The sequence below is a fragment of the Lipomyces doorenjongii genome, assembly GCF_038497915.1.
Source record: "Lipomyces doorenjongii strain NRRL Y-27504 unplaced genomic scaffold V1508scaffold_9, whole genome shotgun sequence".
Taxonomy (NCBI): Eukaryota; Fungi; Ascomycota; class Lipomycetes; order Lipomycetales; family Lipomycetaceae; genus Lipomyces; species Lipomyces doorenjongii.
In genome coordinates this window covers 110,831-132,740 of record NW_027118076.1, presented here as the reverse complement: position 1 = coordinate 132,740, position 21,910 = coordinate 110,831, and the positions used below count along the sequence as shown (strand labels likewise).

The window sequence follows — 21,910 nt, the reverse complement described above, 5'->3', positions numbered from 1 at the left end:
AACAATTTTGCGTCTTCACTCACCACTCCATAACTCACCACTCCATAACTCACCACTCCATAACTCACCACTAAATATCGCGACAAACCCAATAGAGGTTATGTATTTGTTCGTGCAAGGGTCATCAATTGATCAGATTATTGCTGCCAGGATATAAATTGAGGGCTTGCGGAATTGCGCATTGCTCTGCGAGTCGGTTAAGTACCAGCTAGTGGACAACAAATATCCACCCGATTATATAATTATCAATGCAGTCCGCCCGTTTTGATGACTTGTTGCGCCACAGCAAGCTCTTTAGCTTGCCCCGCCGACTGACTGCATTTAGCGCAGAAGGTCGGCTCCCGGTGCACCAGATCATAGAGGCACTTCCTTCGTCCTTCGAACGAGGCGAGTGGGGTCTCAAGTCTCAGTTACCCAGTAGCAATATGGTCAAGAACCGGCGAGTTGTTTTGCATAGTCTGGATACACCCGAAGGATTTGCTAGCTTTGCTCCCGCGGAGAAGTTTTATAAAGCGCGACTGCGGTTTGAAGAGTTGAAATTGCCGGTCCTCACCAATCCACTTGCGTTGACGCTGGAAGAGAAGGATGCGAAGTACAAAGAAAAGATCAGGAACTATTTTGACGAAAAGTACAGGTCTATGCATAAAGATGCAGAGTTGAAATCAGAGCTAGAGTCCGAGGGAGAAGCGGAGCAGTCACTTACTACGCCTTCGAATCAGGCTAGAGAGATGACTGTTGTAGAAGAATTAGCCGCGATCAGGAGACTTAAGGCCAAGTGGCAGAGGTTAGAGACCCAGAGATTAAAGAAGATTGAAGCGGCAGAAAAAGATGAAGCGGAAAAATTGGTTGTCTTCCGAGAGCATATCGCGCCTTCTTTGGATCCTGCGGATCATACGTTAAGACTGATCAAAAATACTACACCGTCGTCACGTGATCACATTTCTGCGGACAGGTATAAGCAGCTCAAGTCGCAGGATGATAGTCATTTCAAGAGAAAGATTGTCGAGCTTACGGAGAGGGAGAATAGTCTCGTAAACGGTGGGACTGCCAGCTGGACTAATCTGAATGAGAAAGCGGCATCTGAGCCATTTATTACCAATGCGAAGGAGCCGGAAATTACGTCAAAGAATATCTCCGAGGAAAGAGCAACGGAAGAAGAGGAAAAAGCTCCACGACTATACTTAAATGCTCTGTACCACGATCCGCACCCTACGGATCACGCTGAAGGTCGGGCCGCTCTCGGCAGCGGACGAACTCTGATTAATTTGCCGGAACTATCGAATAATCAAGTCAAGGCACTTCTTCGCAAAGTCGCACAACTTCGGGAGCAGTTCGACGGTTACTTGGCACGAGAATTCGACCCTAGACTGGGTGTCCACCACAGTGACAATCCACAGGAATACGAGATGATTCGCGAAGCGGCTTTCAGATTCTTAGGCATTAGCAACCGGGATACGCGACGGAATATTATCGATGTCGCTGCTACAGGTGGTCTAACATATACTCTGTCTGGGCGCATGTACAGGACTCCAAAGGAGCTCCAATTCGAACGGACTACGCAGGGTCGCGAGCTTGAAGTTTCTCAGGGGTCTTCTCTTGTCGCTGTTAACGGTTTTGTGGGCGCGTCGAGCCGATTCAGACGAAGCGACATCATGCTCACAGCAGCCAGCAGGTTCGTGGTCCGAGACTTTATTGTCAACAGTGCCACCTTGAATTCTTCTGGTGGTGTACATATTCGTGTCATGCGTACTAATTCACCCGTCGAATATAACAATGTCCAGCCGACTCCGGCCTATCTGAAGAGCGCCGCTGTCGCATGGCAACCGAAAGCTGCTGAGAACTCACAAGCGCAGCTCTTTGATGTGGAAAAGGCCAGCAATGAGTATTCAGAGGTAGTGAGGCCAGTGGTCAACAAAAATAAGGGCAAAAGTGGAAAAGAACTCTATGGAACGTTACTAGACATGTTGGACACCCTATGAAGCATATAGTTGTATAAGATTTTACTGTGTACGTTGACGATCGAGGCGTCTGTGTATATATAAATAGTGATTTAATAATAAAGCGCACAGCTGACGACATACCACACAAAAATGCAAAATCAGATATAGGATATCTGAAAACGTCCCTCACAAATCATCTCCGACCCAGCCGACGTAATCTCTACCAACAACTCTAAATACCATAACTTCTCCGCTCTTTAAGTCTCCTAGCCTATAACTCTCAGCACGAACTCTACCTTTTTCCTTAGGTTGCTCCAAAACTTTTATTTTCCTCTTCGTCCCGTCCCACTCCTGTACAATCGCGCAATGATCCGGCTTTCCAACTTCCAGGGAGTATTTCTGATGCAAGCCACCCTTATGTCCTTGGAACTTTCCGTTGCGGAATGAGATGATATCTCCCGGCTTGATCTCGTCCATCTGCGTGACCGATGCATTTGCAAGATTAGAGTAAACAATCGCACCATGTGATCGTGTACCAGCACTCTGGAGAGCATCAGGCAATCGTGATACAACAGCTCGAACATAGCCAAACGGGGAGCCATCGCCAACATTCTTACCTAAACTCTCGACCGCGAGATTCTTAATCTTGGTGCCAAATCTTGAATAAACATCTTCTAGCTGGTCACGGCGGAGAGGAGGTGGTGGCGGTTCATGACGCTGCTCAAACTTCACACGGGATGGATTCTCGCGTTCGAACTGCACTGTGATTACAGTCTGCGAGTAGTCATAGTATAATACATAAATTACGCGCGTAATAATGCCGCGTCCGCGACGTGAATGCAACCTCTCGTCAACTTCAAAACTGAGATCACGAGTTCGGCTCAAAAGTGAAGGCGGCACAGACTCAGGAGCAGACCACCACCCAATTTTTTCCCCTAGATCAATATCGCTCGCCATATAGGTGCCACCACCCATGATGTCCATAGACGGCCGCGAGCGATCTAATGATCGTCGAACCTCTGCGGAACGACGAGGGTCCATTGACAGACGACCTTCAATCGAAGGTCTGCGATCCGTATATGAGCCCGCAGGACTTGTCGGCACCGGGGGAGAGACATGCGCTGGTGGAGGAGGTGGCGCATATTGTGCTGGAGACATCGGCGGCGGTGCGTAATGTGTAGGTGGAGGAGGTGGTGGTAATGCATATGATCGAGGCGGCGGCGGTGCGGCATGTGAGGGAGGAACCGACTGAAGAATAGATGACGCTGGTGCAGATTCATTTGTAGTCGTGTATTTCGGATATTGAGCATACGCTGAATCGATCTCGTGAGTAGAGCTGACATTCAAATCTGTGTCATCGTCTGCCTCATAACCCGTAGTCACTTCATCATTATCAGACGAAGCGTATTCGGTTGAATTCCGGGGAAAGCTTCGCTCCGAGATATCGGTTGACCGCCGTACTAGAATGGAATGCGCCGGAGGGACAGGGGGTACGTTCGGCACAGGTGGTGGAGCATATGACCCGGGAGGAGCCGCCGGTGGTGGCGGGGGCGGTGGAAGTTGATGATGCGACGTGCGTGACGCAGAAGGAGTTGGTGGAAGTTGTGGAATAGGTGGAACTGGTGGTGCTGGTGGTAGTGGTGGTACTTCCGAGCCGCCAACTGAGGTATAGCTGACAGACGGTGATGTAGTCAGCGGCGGATGATTAGCTCTCGACCTTTTTGGACTGTTGGGAGCTGATGGCACCGAACCTACAGTTTGCGACACTGCTGGCACTGGCGGATGCAGCTGTGGGGATAATGGTACTGGCATCATTGCATAATTAGATGTGGCGACACCTTGTTCAACTTCTTCAGAAGAATCCTCTTGTGATCCTTGTTCCGTTGAATCGTCTCCCCCAGCTTCAGTCGAGTGCGGAGGTTTGGGAAGTTCCGTGGGAACAACGACAGCAGCATCGCTATATTTGTCAGTTTACGTCTGCTAGATGAGAACACAAGGACTGACCTAAGCCTCAGCGACCCAACAGCATCCTCAATCTCCTGTTCAGGCTCGGTCTCGTCTTCAGAAGGTTGCGTTTCGGCAAGAGCATCCATTCGTAAAACCTCAGCTTCCGCTTCAGCTTGAGGCATTTGCGACCCCTGCTCTTGCTCAGACTCTAGTAAGTCTTCTCGTTCGTCATCATCTCGGTGAGCCTCTAGACTGACAGGTGGTGGTACAGCCATTGGCAAAATCGGAATAGCTCTGTACACCTCCTCTGTCTCCTCCTTGGGTTGTTCCTGCGCCCTCTTGGGCATCGACTTCGGGAACGCTCCCATAGGCATGCCCATGACGCCAGGAATGGCAAAGGGCATACCCATGCCGCCGGACATTTTAGCCATACGCTCCCGAATAGCTATACGTCTGGCCACTTCCGGATCAATCTCCTCGTCTTCGTCCGCTTCGTCCTCCTCGAGATCTCGTGTCTGCTCATCATCCGCTTCCACAACCGGTTCGCTTCCCGCCTCTGGAACAAGCATTTGTGGAATAGCCGGTGAAGAGCTGGCATCAATATTATCTTCCACTTCAGATTGATCACCTGCACTCTCTTCGGCAAAATCAGTACTTCTAGTGGCCATAGGCGTTGGCTCTTCTATGTCCGTATATGCTCCAGGAATCGCAAGCACTTCTGGTTGGGCAATCTGCGTTGTATATTCCGATATAGGTAAAGGTTCCAACTCTTCGCCGATTCGACGATTATCGACGCTCTTGCGCGGAGAGTTGCCACTGTCCTCTGCAGTCTCTGCTACATTAATAGATTCCTCGGGCAGATCGGCAAACTGTTGAGACTGGTGCTTCTTATGTGTCTTCTTTTTCTTAGCCATCTTTGCAGCCTGTGCGGCTTGTTGTTCGAGTTGCATCTGCTGCAGCAAGGCAATACGGTCCTTCAAGGTGGTTCCGCCGGTAATGATCGGCTCATGGGACGAATGTGGCTCTTCTGAATACATGCGGTCATCGTCAATGCTAGTCCTCGGGCTTGTCGACTGCTCATAAGACACAGTGGTTGGTTTAGGCGCAGGTGGAATATAGGCTGATGGAGCTGGTGCTACAAACGGTCTCTTGACAAAGGATGAGACAGCTGGCTTCGCTTGGGGAGTAACTGGTGTCGCATTGGCCACATTAAATGCTGCGATGCGATCTCTAAATGAGCTTTTTCCCGCTGGCTTTGCTGGCTCGTCGGTTATTGGTTCAGACTGCGAGGAGATGGCGGGAAGTACAGCCGCAGCGACAGGACTCGGAATTACTGGCACAGACTTACTTTGAGCTTGCGGCGATCCCATCACTGTCTTCGACACACTTTGATCGGGCTTTTCGTCGAGTTCGGGTTCTGCTTCTATGATCGCGGCAGGGGTCGGAGAAGAGGTAGTCTGTGCTGGAGCTTGCGATCGATGAGGTCTGGACGGATGCGACGGAATGGCCGGACTTTCATCTTCGACCAAAATCTCAACGAAATTTCTAGGAAACATGCCCTCGCGCAAAGCGCCCGTGTTATCAAAATATCGACCAGAGTACCATTCCTCGTCTTCTTCTTCGGTAACAGTTATGATCTGCGAAATTGGGAACGACAAATCATCCGGATGGTCAGATATGTATTCATAGATTGCCTTTACCTTAAATGGTGCGGTGGCGGTAGCCATTGCGATGGACTTCACAATTGCGCCGGACTATTGAAGTTGAGACGGTGTGGAGATTAAGCGAAGTAGTTACTGGTATGGGATGTGTCGTGCGTAGAATTTCAGTACGTGGCAGTGTCGTCATGATCTGTGCTCACGCCGTTTCCCACATAAAGCCGTAAATGTCACAATCAGCGGAACAACGCAACCGTTACCAATAGGCCCAATAATTCAGGGAAAATCGTATACATCCGCCTTATAAACACGTTACACATCTCTCACATGAGGTCATGTGCAGTTATTCCATATATTTTCGTACATATCGTATAGCACCTAATCCGTATTTACAATGACCATGTCCTTAAACCATCTATCCAATCTAGTCCAAATCGAGCAATCGCAGCAGTATTGCAATACCTATATATAGCGAAAGTTCCATCTGAAATAAGCCCACTATAACCTGAAAGAGCCTCCTTAATCCAAAGATGCTTCAGCTGGCTGTGTGCGACGGTTGTCCCAGCCATGCGCGGCATGCGTATCGGCAAAAAAGTCGCTCGTCCTCAGTGGCCGCATCTTGATCTTCTTATCCACGTTGTTTACCTTCGGCTTCCCATCCACATAGTTATCCCTAAAATGTTCTCTAGCAGGTACCATAGCTGCATCTCTGCATACCTCTTTAATGTCACTTCCGCTCAGTCCCGCCATTTTCGCAACCACGCCGTCGAAATCGAAATTGGGTTCTAATTCAGTGCCGTTCAACATAAGCTTCAAGATTCGTTTTCGTTGCTCTGGGTTGGGCAACTTAATCGAAAATCGCTTGGGCATCCGTCGTAAAAATGCAGAGTCAATGTCGTTAGGTCTGTTTGTTGCGCCCAGCACCATGATTCTGCCCTCGGTCGTCAAACCGTCCCAAAGTGTCATAAACTCGGCCTTGAGCATTGACATGACCTCGTGGTCTGATTTCGACCGCTCACGCAGGAATGAATCAATCTCGTCAATAAAAATAATTGAAGGCTGCAGCTTGTGCGCTAAAGAAAAAATTCCGGCCACGATTTTGTTAGATTCACCAAACCACTTGTCGAGAATGGACGAGATCTTGATGTTAATGAATGTTGCTGAGCTCTCCGACGCGAGAGCCTTAGCAAGCATTGTCTTGCCACACCCTGGTGGACCATAGAGAAGCACACCGGTAGGGGCTTGAAGGAGCGGTGAATTTTGCGTGAAGAATGACGGCCTATATATGTCAATCCACTGCATTCCCACTGCATTCTTATAATGTTGCCACGTACATGGTAAGTGGGTAAAGGACACTCTCTCTTAAATCGCTAATAATACCCTCCAGTCCACCAATGTCTATGGAGTATTTACCATTAGTCTGGACGCACTTGTCGTGAAACAGACCAAACGAACCTTCAAACCTGACGTTTATATCTTCCGGCGCAATCACTTCGGCCATTATCAGCAATTCATGCTCGTTCAAGTGATCTAAATCGACATCAGGTTTCCGAGCTTTAAACCTCCGCACTGCATCTTGAGCGGCAGGTGCTTTAGCACTTGCAGTAGGACCAAGTAGGTGCCGTAGCGTGCGGTCGATGAAGAATCCTGAGATAACAGTCGCGACTAATGATATTGCGAAATTTATCCGCCAATCCTGCCGTGATTGTGACATTTGCACACTTGCACGCAGATATTGGATGTAAATAACCAATAATGATGTTCAAAGCAATATTCGATAGCCTGTTACTCCGTTCGTGGTTATGTATATACTAATTGCTTAAACACGATGTTTGTATGAGCGGCAATGAATTCATGGCTTTCCATTCGAACGCCGCACATGATCCCGTGACTCTCGTGTTAAACTCCTCTCAGTTCTACAATAAGCAAGCTAGCGATATGAAGTTGGCACCACTTTCCAGCGGTACATTCTTTTGCATCAATTAATACAAGAAATAACTGGAACAGGATCCACAATGTCATCATCAACTCAGCAACTTACGGCAAACCTTACGACAGGCCAACTACTAGACACTTTCTGCAATCCATCACTCACACCACACGGATATCTGAATTCCACTCTACCGTCATACAAGCTGCCAACTGCGCTTCCGCAGATCCACACCGAGGCAGTTGCCGTACTGTCGTCTCTTGACAATGCTACGCAAGAGCTAATTGCAAAATTAGAGCGCGTTGTCAGCGACATGCTGTCATCTGCCAATCGCCTACAATACGAGGTGGAATTACTCTCTGGTGATGTCGAACAGCTTGATATAACTATTATGAACGATCTAAAGCCGCAGGTTGATGACGTTGCACAAAAAAGCCCCGCAATGCAGAGACTTGAGATGCTAGAGTTAGTTCGGAGACGGTTAGTGGAAGTTCTCGACACATTCACAGAGGCCAAAAGGATCGACATGGATCTACGGTCAGGTGGAGGCGAGATTGAGGACAAGATACGGGAGATGCTCGCACAAGGAAAATTTAAACTTGCGAATGATGAAGTTGAGAGGCTGGGCAAGATAATTGAGGTCTGGAAAGGAACACACGAGTTTGCTTTCAAATCAGATTTTGTCGGCAAGCTACGCAAGCTGGTGCAGGATACAGTAACGAGGAGCGAAGGCGGCGGCACTTCGACCACGCTAAGTACTGGGTTTGACTCTGAGGCGTCTACTCCTGCTACAGGCCGCAGTCCAGTGCCGCCGAGCATTTCGACGTTTGAGAAGCAGCAGGAATATCCTAATGTTAGAGCTTCCGCAGAGTTCCTTCGCCACGAGGCGAGAGAAGGATATTTGGGATTGATCGAATCATTAAAAAAGATAAGACAGGCCTAAATGTGCGACATATGTTTTATACTATATTTTGTATAGATTACTTATATTACAAGGAGCCTAATATGTCAGGAACACAACAGGTATCTTTAATAGATCAGGTTCCCGCGGAGTTCAAAAAGGTGATACGCGTTTATACATCACAACAATATACCCAGATAACTCCAAATGAATGCAAGTCAAAATACAACAAGCGCAAAATAAACCAAATACTTCGCCGTTGTAAAGAACTGGAATGCATCCGGCGAGACCTTCTTTTCGTGTCGATAACGACTTAGCCATTACTCCATAAATTTCATTGTGCCCCTGCCTTTGTATTTCACCGTGGATCGACTAGAATCTTCAGCTCTGTCCACTTTATATCGTGATCGATCGCCGTAATATCTTTCGGAGCGCCGTTCGTGTCTACTTTCGTATCGTCCTTCATACCCCCTGTCATAGCTGTTGTCATACGTGCTACCATACGCTCTATTGTAACCCTTTTCCCGATAACTTGACGTACTCAAATCATCCTTGTATGCTCTATGGCCTTCACGCGCCCTCATTAGCGGATTCTTGGGTACACTCTGAGGATCCTTGGAAGGAGATCGAGACCTTGACGCCGACTCCACTCTTGGGCTGGCAAGTTCTGATTTGCCCCGACCCTCGCTCGGACTACGAGGGCCTCGTTGTTGTTGCCGTCTGTTGATTGAGTAATCTTCCTCGTCGCTGTGTCTGTTGCGATCCCTCCGGGACCGCCGTGGAATTTCATCTTCTCTAACCTCAAGTTGCCGATCCACCTTTTTCTCAGAAATAGCATCATTCTCCGCGATTCCCTTCTTCTTTCTGAAAATTAGCTCTCCACACTGGACTATCCGCGGTTCATGATCAGGTATAGGTCGGTCATCGTTCTCAGGATTTGTGACAACATTGGCAAACTTATCCAGGACATGCATGCTTTCGGGAATTACACGTCCAAATACAACGTGCTTGCCGTCCAGTTCCGGACACGGTATGAGCTACAACAGAATTAATTAGCGATCGCTCAGTGAACCGACTGCAATACAGGCAAATGAGGTCCTACTGTAATGAAAAACTGGCTCGAGTTGGTATCAGGACCACGGTTCGCCATACACACAAGGCCCCTTGCGTCAATATGGCGCCAGTCAAGGTTTTCGTCCGCGAATGTTTCGCCGTATATCGAGACACCTCCTGTGTATATCATTAGCTTGATATGCTCAGGCTAGCGATGCATCCCAACAAATTTTTATCGAACACGGTAAATTAACCCATCACGCTCACTATGCATGACATGTTATACAAAAATGATATCGTACCGGTACCGTCTCCATTGGTAATGTCGCCACCTTGCACCATAAAATCTGGGTCGGCTATAACGCGATGGAATATGCTACCTTTGTAGCATAGCTCCGGACCATGTTCACCTGTGCAAAGACACCGAAAGCTGCAGAACAAAAGAATTAATGAGGTTATAAGCCAGAGAAGTCTAAGCATGGAATCGATACTTTTCGCATGTCTTTGGCGCAGCTTTGGCGAAGAGCTCGATTATGATTCTTCCAGTTACTCCGGGCGACGCGACGTCCATGTAAACGCGAGGAGAAGGCATTAATGTTGGCCAGAGTGACGGAGCACTTCCAAACAATACTAGATAGCGAATAGTATTAATGCTATACAAGATCGAAACGATACAGAGGCTAGTTAAATGCCAGTCATATATAACTGGAACGTCAAGCGTCGACAGAACCAGATTCCACACCGCCATATGTGGCTCGCATTACGTCCGTGGCTCAGCCAGGGACGAAAATTTTGAGAACCGCCAGGCGAACCGACACATTTGTGTTCGTCACAAGCAGCCAGATTGCCAATCGTTCGTCGAGAACAACTCCAACTTGTCCTTTGCCGTAACACACCTCGGAGCAGTGTCTCGTCTGCAGCTAGAGACTGTCGCCTGTGTCAACAGACCGTCCTGATTCATCTCTTCGTGTCGCCTGCCGTCACGCTCTCGCCTGTCGTCACGCTCTCGCCTGTATGGACAAAGAGCTTTTGCGGCGCTTTCCCTGCCCAGCAAAGTGAGTTGTTACTGACTGCGGGTGTCAAATAATTATGCAGTATTCTAAGCATATATCTAGACCCAGATAATATTCGCTAATCTTCCATATCCGCATTTCCGACCATCTTAACTGGTCATCGAGGGTAGTCAATTCGGAGTCCCTATTCCTGTTGCGTCGCCATTCATCTCACGACCTTAGGCGGCATCTATTTTCGGAATACCGGAGTCCAGTACTGCGTGTAACTCATATAAGTGTTCTTTTCTGTACAAAGTTTCTAATTTGGTACCATATCCAATGGTCTCGCCAACTTCTGTCGCCATCTGCGACGAGCATGACCGAATGCCGGTCCACAATGATGAAAACACGTACACAGTTAATCACGAGGCGTCTGCGACTCTCGACTCTACTAAAGCTTTCGAAGGTACGACGCAGTTATCCTTGCGAGATTGCTCACGTGCTCACCAGTTGCAGGTCCCGAAAAGCTTCTTGAAGTCTGGTTTGCACCAGATAGATATAATTTACCTAGCTCTATGGCTCACGATGGGCTTAAGTCAGTGCCACGTGAGATGTGGGAAGATATGCTTAGTCTAGTTCACTGCAAGGTGTTATCGTTCATCGGAACTGCGGAGATGGACGCGTATCTACTCTCTGAATCGTCTATGTTTGTTTTTCCTCACAAGCTGATCCTCAAGACTTGTGGTACTACGACGTTATTAGCAGGTCTTCCTCGTTTACTTGATATTGCTTGTGTGCACACCGGTTATCCCGCAGGGATTGAGCCATGGAGAGTATTTTACTCGCGCAAAAACTTCATGTTTCCTGATCGGCAGAAGCATCCTCATAGATCGTGGAAAGATGAGGTGAAATATCTTGACGCACATTTCTCTAACGGATCTGCATATATGGTTGGTCGAATGAATTCGGACCACCACTGGTATCTGTATTCTGCAAAACGCGATGCTGCTTCATCGCTCAATGCCGATCCTGTTGTTGCGGATGGAAGATTTGAAGACGAGACATTGGAGATTATTATGACTGGTCTTGACCAGGAGAAAGCTGCACAGTTCTATAATGATCGCATCATTTCGGAAACTACATCCGATTGCGACGCTTCGTCCGCTTCTTCAGATGACCTCGATCCCGGACACGCTGGAGGTGCCGAAATCACTACCAAGTGTGGCCTTGCCAAGTTGTATCCGTTTTCGAGGATTGACTCCTTCTCGTTCTCCCCTTGCGGATATTCCGCCAATGGTGTCACTGATGCGACACACAATTACTTTACTGTGCATGTCACCCCTGAGCTGGGTTGCTCGTACGCGTCCTTCGAGACCAATGTCCCTTCTTCTGTGGCCGGAATGAACTCTCTCGATGTCGTCAGTTATGTCGTCGGTATTTTCGGTCCTTCCCAGTTCAGCGTTACGATGTTTGAAACTCGCGCCACCAAGAACAGTTTCGTGAATGCATGTACGGAACGCTCACCTCCAGCGGAGATCCCAGGCTATACGCGAATCGATAGAATCGTGTACGAGTTGGATGAATATGATTTGGTGTTTTTGGCGTTCGAGAAAACTGAGGCATGATATGGTTGCGTTGTTTGATATTGATTCATATAATAGTGATACTGCATAGGGTATAAGAGTTGTTGGACGCTGTATTTGTTTAGTTCATTGGGGTCTGTGATAGGTTTGCGAAGCGCTATGGGAATGGCAATAGTATTAGGAATAGTGAGTTTAAGACTTGTATTACACGGCCAGCAAACCCCGGATTTGAACATTACCTACAAATGTCGAGATCTGGTAGTCCCGCGCTGCATGCCATCTGGCAAGACCGTTTGGGCGTCGGGAAATCCTCCGGGGAAAAAAACGAAAACCCAGTGGGAAGACAAACAATCCCGTAGGTAAAACCTAACAGTGTTCCTTATGAGACTGTCAGAGGCTTCCCTCTTGACGCCTACGCCTGTCGACAAGGCGTCGCTAGGAACGGTAAGACCAAGTGGCTTGGTTCTTCCCATCTCGGACTTACTCTGGTTCCAGACGCCTTCGTCCATAACGCATCGGCGGAACTGGTAGTGGACATGTGGCTTGGTTCTCGCCATCTTGGACCCTCTACCTGTTCCAGGCGAGTAGCGCGCTCGAATGTGTCTAAGGAGGATCTCAGCCTGTCACAGACTCCCCTCTTGCCGCGTTTTTATATGAACGCGTCGCGGGAACCGGTAGAGGCACCAAGCGGCTTGGTTCTTGCCGTCACTCCCGGTTCCATTCTCAGTGTCGACATTGACGATGACAAGGAATGGTAGCAGCAGCGGGGACAGGTGGAGATATTTATAACAAGATGAGAGGCACGGAAGCCAGCGCGGTCAGGTGCGAGTTCGCGACGGACGGTCCGATCTGTGCGCTCCCTGAGTGTTGGTAGGGCCATCATCAGGTTCGAATACGAAATTTGTATGAGTGAGAGTAGTCCAAGCGCGATTGTTACATTGTGTTTAGTTTGAGGTGAAAATATCGCGTCTGTAGCTTATTTCATCACAGTTATACTACGTGATATTGGCTCTACTGAGCGATGGCTATCTCATCCGCCTTAGTACTTCGTATCTTTACTCATCATCCTCGACTTGGCCATTATATTGTATTTTACGGGGTTCTCGAGGAGTCATATGACCACGATAGCTCTTCCCATTCCAGACTGCAGCCCCTCTGTATCGCTAAATCAGGCTAGCTATGTAGTTGATGTGGTTGTTGCGAAGAAAAGTTAACAATTCCGAATCAAAACGCACGCCAATTATTGTGTAATGTACACTTTTATAGGTGGTGAATGCAAACCAAAAAATGGCTGTGGGAGTAAATACAGCGCCAGTCAGGCTTGCGATAATCTAAATTTCGGTCTAGCGCCGCCATAGTCTTCGGTATGCCGACCTCCAAAATTCTCTGCTAGTGCCGTTAGCATACAGACATCTTACCAAGTAGGATCATGAACATAAATACTCCAAAAAAGGGTGCCGGGGGACCGCGCAATCCGTCGGAGATTCTACCAACGGCTATGTTACCCGGTTTACAGCTGTAAAGCTGTGGAGGTTTCCGCCCAAAAGTAAGCGAGCTTGACAGGACCCTGCCAATTGCTAACCCACACGGAATATCACACCGTACATGCGAAGTCCAGCGGAGGAAAGAGGCGACAACGGCTCGAATCTTCGGATTTAGTTCGGCTTATATACTCACTGAATAAGGGCAGTTGCCAGACTATATTTCGAACGAAGTGGAGGACAAATGACGGCGAACAGTCCTCTTGTAAGTTTTTTTTGTTGGGTTGTAGTCAATAAGCACGCATAATCTGCAGTTAAGTCTGCGGTTGGACGCTTTCGCATACGGAGGGCTGACAATATCGGGCAGTTCTATACAGAAGACACAGTGTATACAGACAATACGAATAATATAGGTATAGTTGAGGTATGTTAGTCTAAGCTCATCAGCGGTGTAAGCGGTGGTTTGTTCTGCAGACTCTAATTGCGATCAGAAAACCTGGCATGATGTAAGCTCGTCAGTGCATGGCATCGAAGGCAAGGGATATTAATGGAATATGACTGTGGCAGACTGTTAGAGATTATACGAACGACAAATACGATGAAGAGGCATTAGAGGGTCCGCCAGAAATTTCTGATCATTATTTCAAATGGGGATTGCCACCTCGCGGATGGGTACGTCGGCAATTTTTGTATCAGATTTTGTTGCATAATATTAAGAAACTCTCATAGACAATTGTCGCGGAAACACTTGGCCGGCGCGTTATTCCCGACTCAGCTCTGCGTTTGGTCGACCGGTCATTCTCCGTTGGTGATGTTTGCAAGCGCTCATCTCAGGATGCTCAGTCTGGCACCGTAATTGATGTATCAATGACGGTCTCATTACAGCACACGCTCACGAATAACGTTATACATGACGTTCCCGGTGACGAAATTCAGCTATACTTATTTCCAGAGCAGGGCCAATTTGTTAGCGACAGTCCTTATAGGGTCGGCGAAATTGTAGCAACCTCATATAAGGCAGCAGTTCGACTACGCAACGGTGGTATGGTTTGGGTTGATGATGCTCTCGAACTAAATGTGGTTGTACCGGAGACTGCGTCTCGAGTAGCTCCTGCTGGTGGTATTGCTCCTGCGTTGATTGCTGAGACCACGGAGGTGGTGTTTCCACATCAGACTGTATCCACTGATCGCGAGAACATTAGAAGAGGGCAATGGATATATGGGGCATTTGACTTCCATATCCCACCGATTGGCACTGTGCTGCGATCTGAAGTTCAGGGTATTAGCGTGCGGTGGTTACCAGAGGGCACAGAGGATTATTTCGAGTCCGAAGACGAGGATTTCGCGAATTTGAAAGCGTTTTCAGACAAGATGGATGGCGCCAACTGGACAGTTGGGGATCGTGTTGTATTTAAAGACCGACCTGGTGCATATGCTAAGTATGACATGACAAGACTCGGTCGTGAACGGTATGGAGGATTTGACGTCAACGCCCTTATCGTAACTGCGACGCATACTAAACTCAAGATTCTTTGGCAAGACCTGACTACGAGTGTTGAAGACGCGATCGATCTCGTCCCGTACCTTCTTGTTGACGATCACGATATTTGGCCCGGTGAATATGTTGGCCGGAAAGATATAACGAAAATGACTGTCGATGCGTACGACATTGACCTTGATTACACTCAAATAGGCGTTGCACAGCATGTCAATGCCAAAGAAAGGACGGCCAAAGTGCGGTGGTTTAACGATACGGATAAGCTTACTCCGGAGAATATCTCAGACCAAATCGAGGATGTCAGCTTCTATGAGCTTGTCCCTCATCCACTTATAAGTTACGGTATTGGTGACTTTGTGTACTTACCACATACTCCGTACTTCTCTAATGATGGAAATTCTCAAATGGCGGCTCATGAGCAGGATTCTGGTGGAATCATGTCCTCGCTTGCTCGTGCAATATTGCGACAAGGCAATCATCAGCTTACTCAGCTCGCGCGGTCGTTCCTGCCGTTGAGGTCGGGGCATTCCACGCCTGTATATGCTCACAGCGGCGACAACAGTACCACAGCATCGTCCGAGAATTTGCCATTAACTTGTGATTGGTATGGACAGATCGTGTCATTGAATCTTGACGGGTCGGTCACTGTTCGATTAGGATTCTCAGAGTCAGTTAAAGAGGTAGATCTTCCGGCGAGCTTGCTTATTGGTGCACCCGAGGACGACGATGATGAAGGTGACGATGACTATGAATATGAGGAGGATCAAGACCTCGACGATTCGGACTCTAGCATGGATGATGAATACGATGATAACGACGATATTGTGGAAGTTGACAGTACGCAGTCATTGAGGAGATTAATGGTACCGGATGGACGGACATTAAGACGAAATAATGATGATGATGATGATGATGATGATGATGATGATTCTTCTTGGGTGGATGAAGACGAATTCGAAGGTACGGAGGCTGATGATGAGGGTGACGTTGACGAAAAGCAGGATGTAGAAAAACGCAAGCAGAAGGTCGGAGAAGATACTGGGATGACAAGCTTGGCTCAGACTCCGGCAAATGTGCCTGTTCCTGTTCCGCCGCCAATTGCGCGCCAGGAATCTGCTGTATCAGATCAGACTATTTCGCTAGATCCAGCACAATTCCTTATCCTTGATATTGATCCTGACGGCAGTCACCACTTTGCAAGTCGCTCACCTTCAAAGTTGAACCACCGCCGCATTGCCCGTGAACGGAAGATTCTTAGTAGTTCACTCCCTGAAGGCATTTACGTGCGGTCGTACACCAATCGATTAGATCTCTTCCGTGCACTGATCGTCGGTCCGCGTGGTACGCCATATGAGATGGCACCTTTTATGTTTGACATCCACGTTACGTCGAATTTTCCAGCAGACCCTCCGGATTGCTTCTTCCACTCATGGAATACCAACGGTGTTGGCCGAGTGAATCCAAATCTCTATGAAGACGGAAAAATCTGCCTGTCTCTACTGGGCACTTGGCCAGGTGAACAGACATCTGAGAAATGGAATCCCGAGACAAGCTCGATTTTACAATTGCTTGTCAGTTTACAATCGCTGGTATTGAATAACATGCCATACTATAACGAGGCGGGATACGATGCAGTTCAGGGAACGGGAACAGCTGCTGTCAACGCAGAACTATATTCTGAGCGGACTTTCGTGCTGGCCAGAGGATTCGTATTGTTTGCGGTACAGAATTATATACCGGAGTTTGACAGTGTGGTTAAATACTTATATTTTGAGAAAGGTTATCTCAAGTGTGTGGTAGAATGGGAACGAGAGGTTATTGCGAATTCGGAAGGTGATTCATCTTCGCCGACAGTCGATACGTCCAGTGGAAGAATCGTGAAAGTAACCAAGGGAGCGAAGATATTACTGGTCAAGAACTACACTACCTTGCGTCGCATTTTGGAGGAAGAGACCAAGTAATGCTTTTTAGCACGTTTCAAACGGCGCTGGGGTTATAGGAGTTTGTTTGGACTGTTGCATATTTTATTTGCTTGTGTAGATATTGTAATAATGGGCCTGGAACCATTGATTTTATGAGTGCATTAAGAATTGTATAATATGATAACACGTTCATAATGATAGAGTAATAGAATAATGCTAATATACTTGGTCAAATAGGCTCAGCGTCGTGACTTGCAAATACTTTATATTATAATCTCCATAATTAATGCCGTATACTATTTCGATTCCTCGATGTAGGTATTTGGGCCTACCGAGAGAGAGACGGGGTGCTGATGCATGCGTGACCGAATGTCGCGCCATATCTCCTCTAGTATTTCACGCTGTGGTAGTAAATTCTATCAAGATTAGTATCAATGAACTAGAAACCAAGGTATAGGACGGAGGACATACGGGAAAAACCACCAATAGCCGACCACGGCCTTTCACCACTACAGCCAAAAAATAAATGACTCTAAATCCTCTAAACCCTTCGTTCAAGACAACATCTTGTATTAATTCTAACGGTATGAACTGTGAAGTCCGGGACAACCTCGTTTTGCCTGTAGATGATACTTGGATTCCAAAGTCGTGCAGGACTAGTATTGACTCTTCCGTATATTCTCGTGGAAGAAACGAAACTGCTAAGAAAACTGCCGCAAAGATAAGGGCAATATCAATTGAACTATTATGTACGCTACTTAACGTTGATATTGTAAATTGCTGAGCAACTTGAATTGTATAATGTGTTAATGGAAGTGGCACTGTTGTCGATAGTGGGACTGCCCTATGCAGCAGCAGGAAGAGAAAAAGGAGCGCACAAAATGTGCGGTACCCAATTCGTAGAAATGATCCAAATGTGCGACGTGTCGGTTTATTTGAAATCGTATATTTAACCGCAGCTTTAGTCGGCGTCGTGCGTCGCACGGTGAGACCAGCCGACGTGATTCCAGTCGTTGTAGTCGTTTGCGACATAATATCTCGAGATTGGACGTATTAACAGATGTTGTAGAAGCAGTTTGGTGTCATATTCGCATAATTATTTCTTGATATACGGTCATTGCAGCAATTAGTTGCCGCAGAGTGTAGTAGACCATTTAATATTTTTTTTGGAGACGTGGTTGACCCTTCGGGTGACTGTCGTATTAGCCGCAATCGATTCTTGGTATTTTCATGGTATTTAAAATAGAGTATATCTACAGCAAAGTTGTAGCAGTTACGTCGAGACGGATATGTTATCAACATAAATGTTTCTAACATTTAACTGCGTCGGCAATAGTTTAGTGGCTAGAATTTCCGCCTGTCAGGTATGTGTGTACCAGCGCGCGGGGGACCGGGGTTCAATTCCCCGTTGCCGAGTTTATTTTTTCTGATAGTTTTGTCAAACTCCTTGTGGAGGTTTTTTGTGTCGGATTTTGCGCTCCGTGTGGTAACGGGCTAGTTTGAATTAACAACATACTTACGACACATATTCAAAAACAAAACTATTTATATCCTATAAATTCGTGCAATAAATCCGTCAATGCCCACAGATATTTATGAAGTCCAGTCTAAGCCCAATCATGAAGGTAAATAACAACTTATCTAAATAATATGAATTCCACAAACGCCAAACATGAACCGATTAGGTCCTTCTCCCGTAAAATATGATTGCTAGATTGTAGCCAAAGAATGAAAGTATTAGCAAGAAAGAGAATAGACACCGACGCCGCCGGTTAATTGATTGCCCACGGCTTCATTTGTGCCCATATCTCCAAACCCGAGGTATGGCATGCCGACGAATAAATAGCCCATCTGACCCTTGTCACCATTAATTGATTCAGGGGTGATAGCTGCAATTGATTTGCCAAACCATGATTCTACTTGCTTGTTTATATAGCTACCGTGGAGCATCGATGGCAGACGAATAACAGGTACAGCAAACTGCTCATCCATGTCGTCATCACAGTCGAGACTATTAGATGTCTGGCAGTTAAGCATGGGAAAAACGATATCCTCGATCTCAATCCTCCACACGGCCCCCACACCTCTCTCCGCAAAAGGAGATGACACAAAAACAGTGTTGCTCTCTCTCTGGGTAGTCGCGGCATGGAATTTGGTACCGGCGTATCCGAATTTCCCAAATTGCGTACTATCTGCGTCTGCAACAATATATGCAAGTAATATAGGCGCGACAATAGCAGTCCCCTTTTGTCTTCTCACAAGATAGAGGTAGCATACACCGGTCTGCGAAGTATCCGCAGCCGTTCGTCGCTGCTGGTTCATTTCATCGTCTGCATTTTCATCCGAAAGAGTCTTTCCGTGCTTGGCGTTCCAGCCTAAGAGAGATTCATTTGGTGACCCGATTAAGACCCACTCTCCGAGACCTTTGATACGACCCGTAAGCAGCACACCCCCACCAAAGCCAGTACTCGATGGCGTTGCCGCGATATTTGCAAACAAGGCAAATAACGGCGCTCCAGATACTGCATCGAAGGCATACACTGCACCAGATCCAGCTGCTCCAATATATGCAATTTCTTTGGGCTCGATATCCGCCTCATCGGGCGTCAAGCTGAAAGCGATTCGGGAGCCGAAAAGCTCAAAATCAGAGCTTGCACGCACCGACTGATCGTGGATTGGTCTGACAAGGCGTGAGAGACGGACTAGATCCATAGCGACCGAAGTGAAGCCTTGAGTAATTGCTATTTCGATTTCCTTGCCAGATAGAGCCATAATTTCGCCTTGTTCTCGCGTCCATGATGACAAATCGCTATTGGGTGCACACACAATCAAGTCTGGATAACCATCGCGGTCAATGTCATGTACGTGAAGATCCATTCCGAATAGCTTTCGTCCTTTGGTACCATACGTCGTAGTTGTTCCTTGTGAAGGAGGAAGTACGGTCATCAGATGAGATGCCCCAGCAAAAATATCAATTGTCGACATTCCCGGAGACGTAACCGCGAGCAATGTCGTATTAAAAAGCCTGATAGCAGACATTGAAGCGCCAAATTGACGAGGAAAGGTGAAATTGGTAGATGTATGTCCTGCTGGATTAAGGTCATCAAGAGGTGGCAGAAGCAGCCTGTACTCTGAAGTTCGGAAATTAATCTCTTTAGCTCCTGTGGATGAACTGAACATTGAGTCCAGATCGGACAGAGGTACAACGTAGACCGCACCGTCGGGGGCACCTGTCTCCTCCGTTGTCTCAAACGGCGCGCCTATGGCCACACAAAGACCGACGGCTTCGCCCCTGAAGTCTCCTATGGCAAACGATGAGCCAAAAAGTGATCCAGTTATGCCGGTGGTGAGAATAACGGGCCTTGCATTCTGCATCACGGTCTGCGCTTGGTGTCGCGCCGACCTGTCAGCAATAGGCTGTTCAGGAGCGTCAACGCTGGGAAAATCGATATAAGTCGTTGACCCATCCGGGGACACCTTTGTTGTCAACTTCGGTAGTATATCGTCAATGTAAGTCTCAAGAGCTTCTTCTACTGATACGTAACTCGGATTTCCCTCTCTGTAATGTCGTGTTCTTGGTGCTCTGCCGGAAAACACAGGACATAATTCCCAAGGATCGTCTGGCGTGTCATTGTCGAGCCATGACTCAAACTTGTCTAAGCACTTAATAATCGAAGACGTGACCTCTTGCAGTCCACCTAAGAAGTAATTCTCAAGATTGTCCATCAGTAATGCTGACTTCTTGGCATATGAAGGGTACATAGAGCGTGCAATGTTTATTTCTGCTCCTAGTGCGGCAACTCCACGCGCCATGCAGTACTCGAGAGCAGGTCGACCGACAGAAATGCCAATGCCGGAATATATTTCAAGAATGTCTTTCGACGGAATAGACCACCGTTGAGTCAACCATCCCAAATTTGGAGACGTCCGAAGCAAGCGCTCCATCATGATGATATCACCACCCGTATCGAGCGTGCTATGTGCGGCTCTGTAGTCCCCGTTGAATTCACGAATTGCCATGGCCATAAGCAGTCCCTGGTCCACACCTAGAGAGTGCCAGCTGACGTCCGCAATTTGATGGGTCAAGACACCGAACAAGAATGCTCGCAAGCCAATACCTGCCGGATCCTTCCCTGAATCATATGTTTTGCGATAATACTGTGCCGCTGCTTTGAGAAACGGGGGCCAGTGTGCTACTTCTGCGGAAGCTGATTGGCTCATACAACCATAGAAGGCGTCCGGGAAGAATGCACCAGGGATTGCGAAGGATGAATGCATGTTCACATCTGGCGCAAGATCCTCACGTATCCTCGACAAGATGTGAATATGGACACTAAGGACAGGATTAGCTGCGTCTTGACTCCGGCGGCGTCTGTGATTATTGCACTCACCCAATACCGCAGCTGCTCACCAGATGGAACAGATCCAAAGAGAGAATCACTAGAACCGCGCGCTCAAATCGCATATTTACAGCTACTCATGAACGGCAGAGAAGATCAGAAGTAAATGATGATCAGTCAAGAACAACGGCGATGGTCTAGATCAATGTGAAGCACCGGTGGTGGGGTTGCAGCCAGACCCAAATGTCTCCAAGAATTGGCGGGAGGCATCGGCGGGATGACCCCGAGACCGGAAGACTGAGGGCCAAAGCGCGGATGACTCGCTGAACACGCAGCCAAGTCTATTTCGCCTCCACGCCGCGCATGTAACTAACTGCCATCGAACGGTGGATTACACAGTCCAATTATATAAGCGAAAGAAGTCAGTCAAGATTTAGAGAACAATTTTTTAATGCATCCTTACATAAAGAGCTCAAATCAGTTAATTTCAGAGTAAAGTGTTATGGTCGCCGAGCGCGCTGTGTTACTGGCCGCAGGTACAATTTCGTTGATACCAGTGCATGATTTGACCCCTTCGCACCGAAACTATGCGGGTGGAATGCGACCTTCTGGCAAGCGGCCAGCAAGTCGTCATCGTACATCCTATAGAACGCTTACTATGGTCA

General features: G+C 47.6%; 9 protein-coding genes and 1 non-coding gene across 10 annotated transcripts; 5 read left to right on the top strand and 5 right to left on the bottom strand.

Moving 5' to 3' along the window:
- The first annotated feature begins 19 nt into the window (after positions 1-19).
- On the top strand, positions 20-2,080 carry V1508DRAFT_412235 (mitochondrial 37S ribosomal protein bS1m). The gene has a single exon (XM_066939580.1). It carries the CDS (start codon positions 249-251, stop codon positions 1,977-1,979), a length of 1,731 nt encoding a protein of 576 aa, XP_066797563.1. The 5' UTR covers positions 20-248; the 3' UTR covers positions 1,980-2,080.
- V1508DRAFT_366489 (uncharacterized protein) lies at positions 1,983-5,756 on the bottom strand. Its single transcript, XM_066937365.1, has 2 exons — positions 3,945-5,756; positions 1,983-3,897 (listed from the first exon to the last, which is right to left on the bottom strand). The coding sequence occupies exons 1-2, from the start codon at positions 5,612-5,614 to the stop codon at positions 2,127-2,129; spliced, it is 3,441 nt and encodes a 1,146-aa protein (XP_066797562.1). The 5' UTR covers positions 5,615-5,756; the 3' UTR covers positions 1,983-2,126.
- On the bottom strand, positions 5,756-7,366 carry V1508DRAFT_412232 (P-loop containing nucleoside triphosphate hydrolase protein). Its single transcript, XM_066939579.1, has 3 exons — positions 7,001-7,366; positions 6,880-6,943; positions 5,756-6,824 (listed from the first exon to the last, which is right to left on the bottom strand). The coding sequence occupies exons 1-3, from the start codon at positions 7,257-7,259 to the stop codon at positions 6,065-6,067; spliced, it is 1,083 nt and encodes a 360-aa protein (XP_066797561.1). The 5' UTR covers positions 7,260-7,366; the 3' UTR covers positions 5,756-6,064.
- A 92-nt stretch (positions 7,367-7,458) lies between these two features.
- On the top strand, positions 7,459-8,594 carry V1508DRAFT_412229 (uncharacterized protein). Its single transcript, XM_066939578.1, has one exon. It carries the CDS (start codon positions 7,561-7,563, stop codon positions 8,416-8,418), a length of 858 nt encoding a protein of 285 aa, XP_066797560.1. The 5' UTR covers positions 7,459-7,560; the 3' UTR covers positions 8,419-8,594.
- V1508DRAFT_412227 (cyclophilin-like domain-containing protein) lies at positions 8,421-10,478 on the bottom strand. The gene is made up of 4 exons (XM_066939577.1): positions 9,921-10,478; positions 9,732-9,859; positions 9,479-9,606; positions 8,421-9,413 (listed from the first exon to the last, which is right to left on the bottom strand). The coding sequence occupies exons 1-4, from the start codon at positions 10,175-10,177 to the stop codon at positions 8,697-8,699; spliced, it is 1,230 nt and encodes a 409-aa protein (XP_066797559.1). The 5' UTR covers positions 10,178-10,478; the 3' UTR covers positions 8,421-8,696.
- Positions 10,479-10,573: 95 nt separating this feature from the next.
- Positions 10,574-12,145, top strand: V1508DRAFT_290453 (S-adenosylmethionine decarboxylase). The gene is made up of 2 exons (XM_066936557.1): positions 10,574-10,887; positions 10,938-12,145. The coding sequence occupies exons 1-2, from the start codon at positions 10,761-10,763 to the stop codon at positions 12,044-12,046; spliced, it is 1,236 nt and encodes a 411-aa protein (XP_066797558.1). The 5' UTR covers positions 10,574-10,760; the 3' UTR covers positions 12,047-12,145.
- A 1,584-nt stretch (positions 12,146-13,729) lies between these two features.
- On the top strand, positions 13,730-16,944 carry V1508DRAFT_395759 (uncharacterized protein; the record flags this gene model as incomplete). The annotated part of the gene is made up of 5 exons (XM_066938068.1): positions 13,730-13,750; positions 13,853-13,909; positions 13,977-13,991; positions 14,053-14,157; positions 14,215-16,944. The coding sequence occupies 5 exons, from the start codon at positions 13,730-13,732 to the stop codon at positions 16,942-16,944; spliced, it is 2,928 nt and encodes a 975-aa protein (XP_066797557.1).
- Positions 16,945-17,061: 117 nt separating this feature from the next.
- Positions 17,062-18,106, bottom strand: V1508DRAFT_382265 (GPI-GlcNAc transferase complex, PIG-H component-domain-containing protein). The gene is made up of 2 exons (XM_066937723.1): positions 17,377-18,106; positions 17,062-17,321 (listed from the first exon to the last, which is right to left on the bottom strand). Exons 1-2 carry the CDS (start codon positions 17,935-17,937, stop codon positions 17,202-17,204), a joined length of 681 nt encoding a protein of 226 aa, XP_066797556.1. The 5' UTR covers positions 17,938-18,106; the 3' UTR covers positions 17,062-17,201.
- A 125-nt stretch (positions 18,107-18,231) lies between these two features.
- Positions 18,232-18,321, top strand: V1508DRAFT_t15. Its single transcript has one exon. It is a non-coding gene; the product is annotated as a tRNA-Asp (tRNA).
- Positions 18,322-18,488: 167 nt separating this feature from the next.
- On the bottom strand, positions 18,489-21,659 carry V1508DRAFT_290390 (zinc dependent phospholipase C-domain-containing protein). The gene is made up of 2 exons (XM_066936556.1): positions 21,297-21,659; positions 18,489-21,238 (listed from the first exon to the last, which is right to left on the bottom strand). The coding sequence occupies exons 1-2, from the start codon at positions 21,368-21,370 to the stop codon at positions 18,643-18,645; spliced, it is 2,670 nt and encodes an 889-aa protein (XP_066797555.1). The 5' UTR covers positions 21,371-21,659; the 3' UTR covers positions 18,489-18,642.
- Between the last annotated feature and the right edge of the window lie 251 nt (positions 21,660-21,910).

Bases quoted from the DNA above. Each gene is read 5' to 3' on its own strand.
- V1508DRAFT_290453 (XM_066936557.1), top strand. From the start codon at position 10,761: ATGGTCTCGCCAACTTCTGTCGCCATCTGCGACGAGCATGACCGAATG. The intron at 10,888-10,937 runs GTACGACGCAGT...CACCAGTTGCAG, and splicing joins CTCTACTAAAGCTTTCGAAG to GTCCCGAAAAGCTTCTTGAA.
- V1508DRAFT_412235 (XM_066939580.1), top strand. From the start codon at position 249: ATGCAGTCCGCCCGTTTTGATGACTTGTTGCGCCACAGCAAGCTCTTT.
- V1508DRAFT_290390 (XM_066936556.1), bottom strand. From the start codon at position 21,370: ATGCGATTTGAGCGCGCGGTTCTAGTGATTCTCTCTTTGGATCTGTTC. The intron at 21,239-21,296 runs GTGAGTGCAATA...TCCTGTCCTTAG, and splicing joins GTGAGCAGCTGCGGTATTGG to TGTCCATATTCACATCTTGT.
- V1508DRAFT_412227 (XM_066939577.1), bottom strand. From the start codon at position 10,177: ATGGCGGTGTGGAATCTGGTTCTGTCGACGCTTGACGTTCCAGTTATA. The intron at 9,860-9,920 runs GTATCGATTCCA...TTTGTTCTGCAG, and splicing joins GCGCCAAAGACATGCGAAAA to CTTTCGGTGTCTTTGCACAG. The intron at 9,607-9,731 runs GTACGATATCAT...TGATATACACAG, and splicing joins TACCAATGGAGACGGTACCG to GAGGTGTCTCGATATACGGC.
- V1508DRAFT_366489 (XM_066937365.1), bottom strand. From the start codon at position 5,614: ATGGCTACCGCCACCGCACCATTTAAGGTAAAGGCAATCTATGAATAC. The intron at 3,898-3,944 runs GTCAGTCCTTGT...TGACAAATATAG, and splicing joins GTTGGGTCGCTGAGGCTTAG to CGATGCTGCTGTCGTTGTTC.
- V1508DRAFT_382265 (XM_066937723.1), bottom strand. From the start codon at position 17,937: ATGTCGCAAACGACTACAACGACTGGAATCACGTCGGCTGGTCTCACC. The intron at 17,322-17,376 runs GTATGTCCTCCG...TAATCTTGATAG, and splicing joins GGCTATTGGTGGTTTTTCCC to AATTTACTACCACAGCGTGA.
- V1508DRAFT_412229 (XM_066939578.1), top strand. From the start codon at position 7,561: ATGTCATCATCAACTCAGCAACTTACGGCAAACCTTACGACAGGCCAA.
- V1508DRAFT_412232 (XM_066939579.1), bottom strand. From the start codon at position 7,259: ATGTCACAATCACGGCAGGATTGGCGGATAAATTTCGCAATATCATTA. The intron at 6,944-7,000 runs GTTCGTTTGGTC...AATACTCCATAG, and splicing joins TATAAACGTCAGGTTTGAAG to ACATTGGTGGACTGGAGGGT. The intron at 6,825-6,879 runs GTACGTGGCAAC...TGACATATATAG, and splicing joins GTCCTTTACCCACTTACCAT to GCCGTCATTCTTCACGCAAA.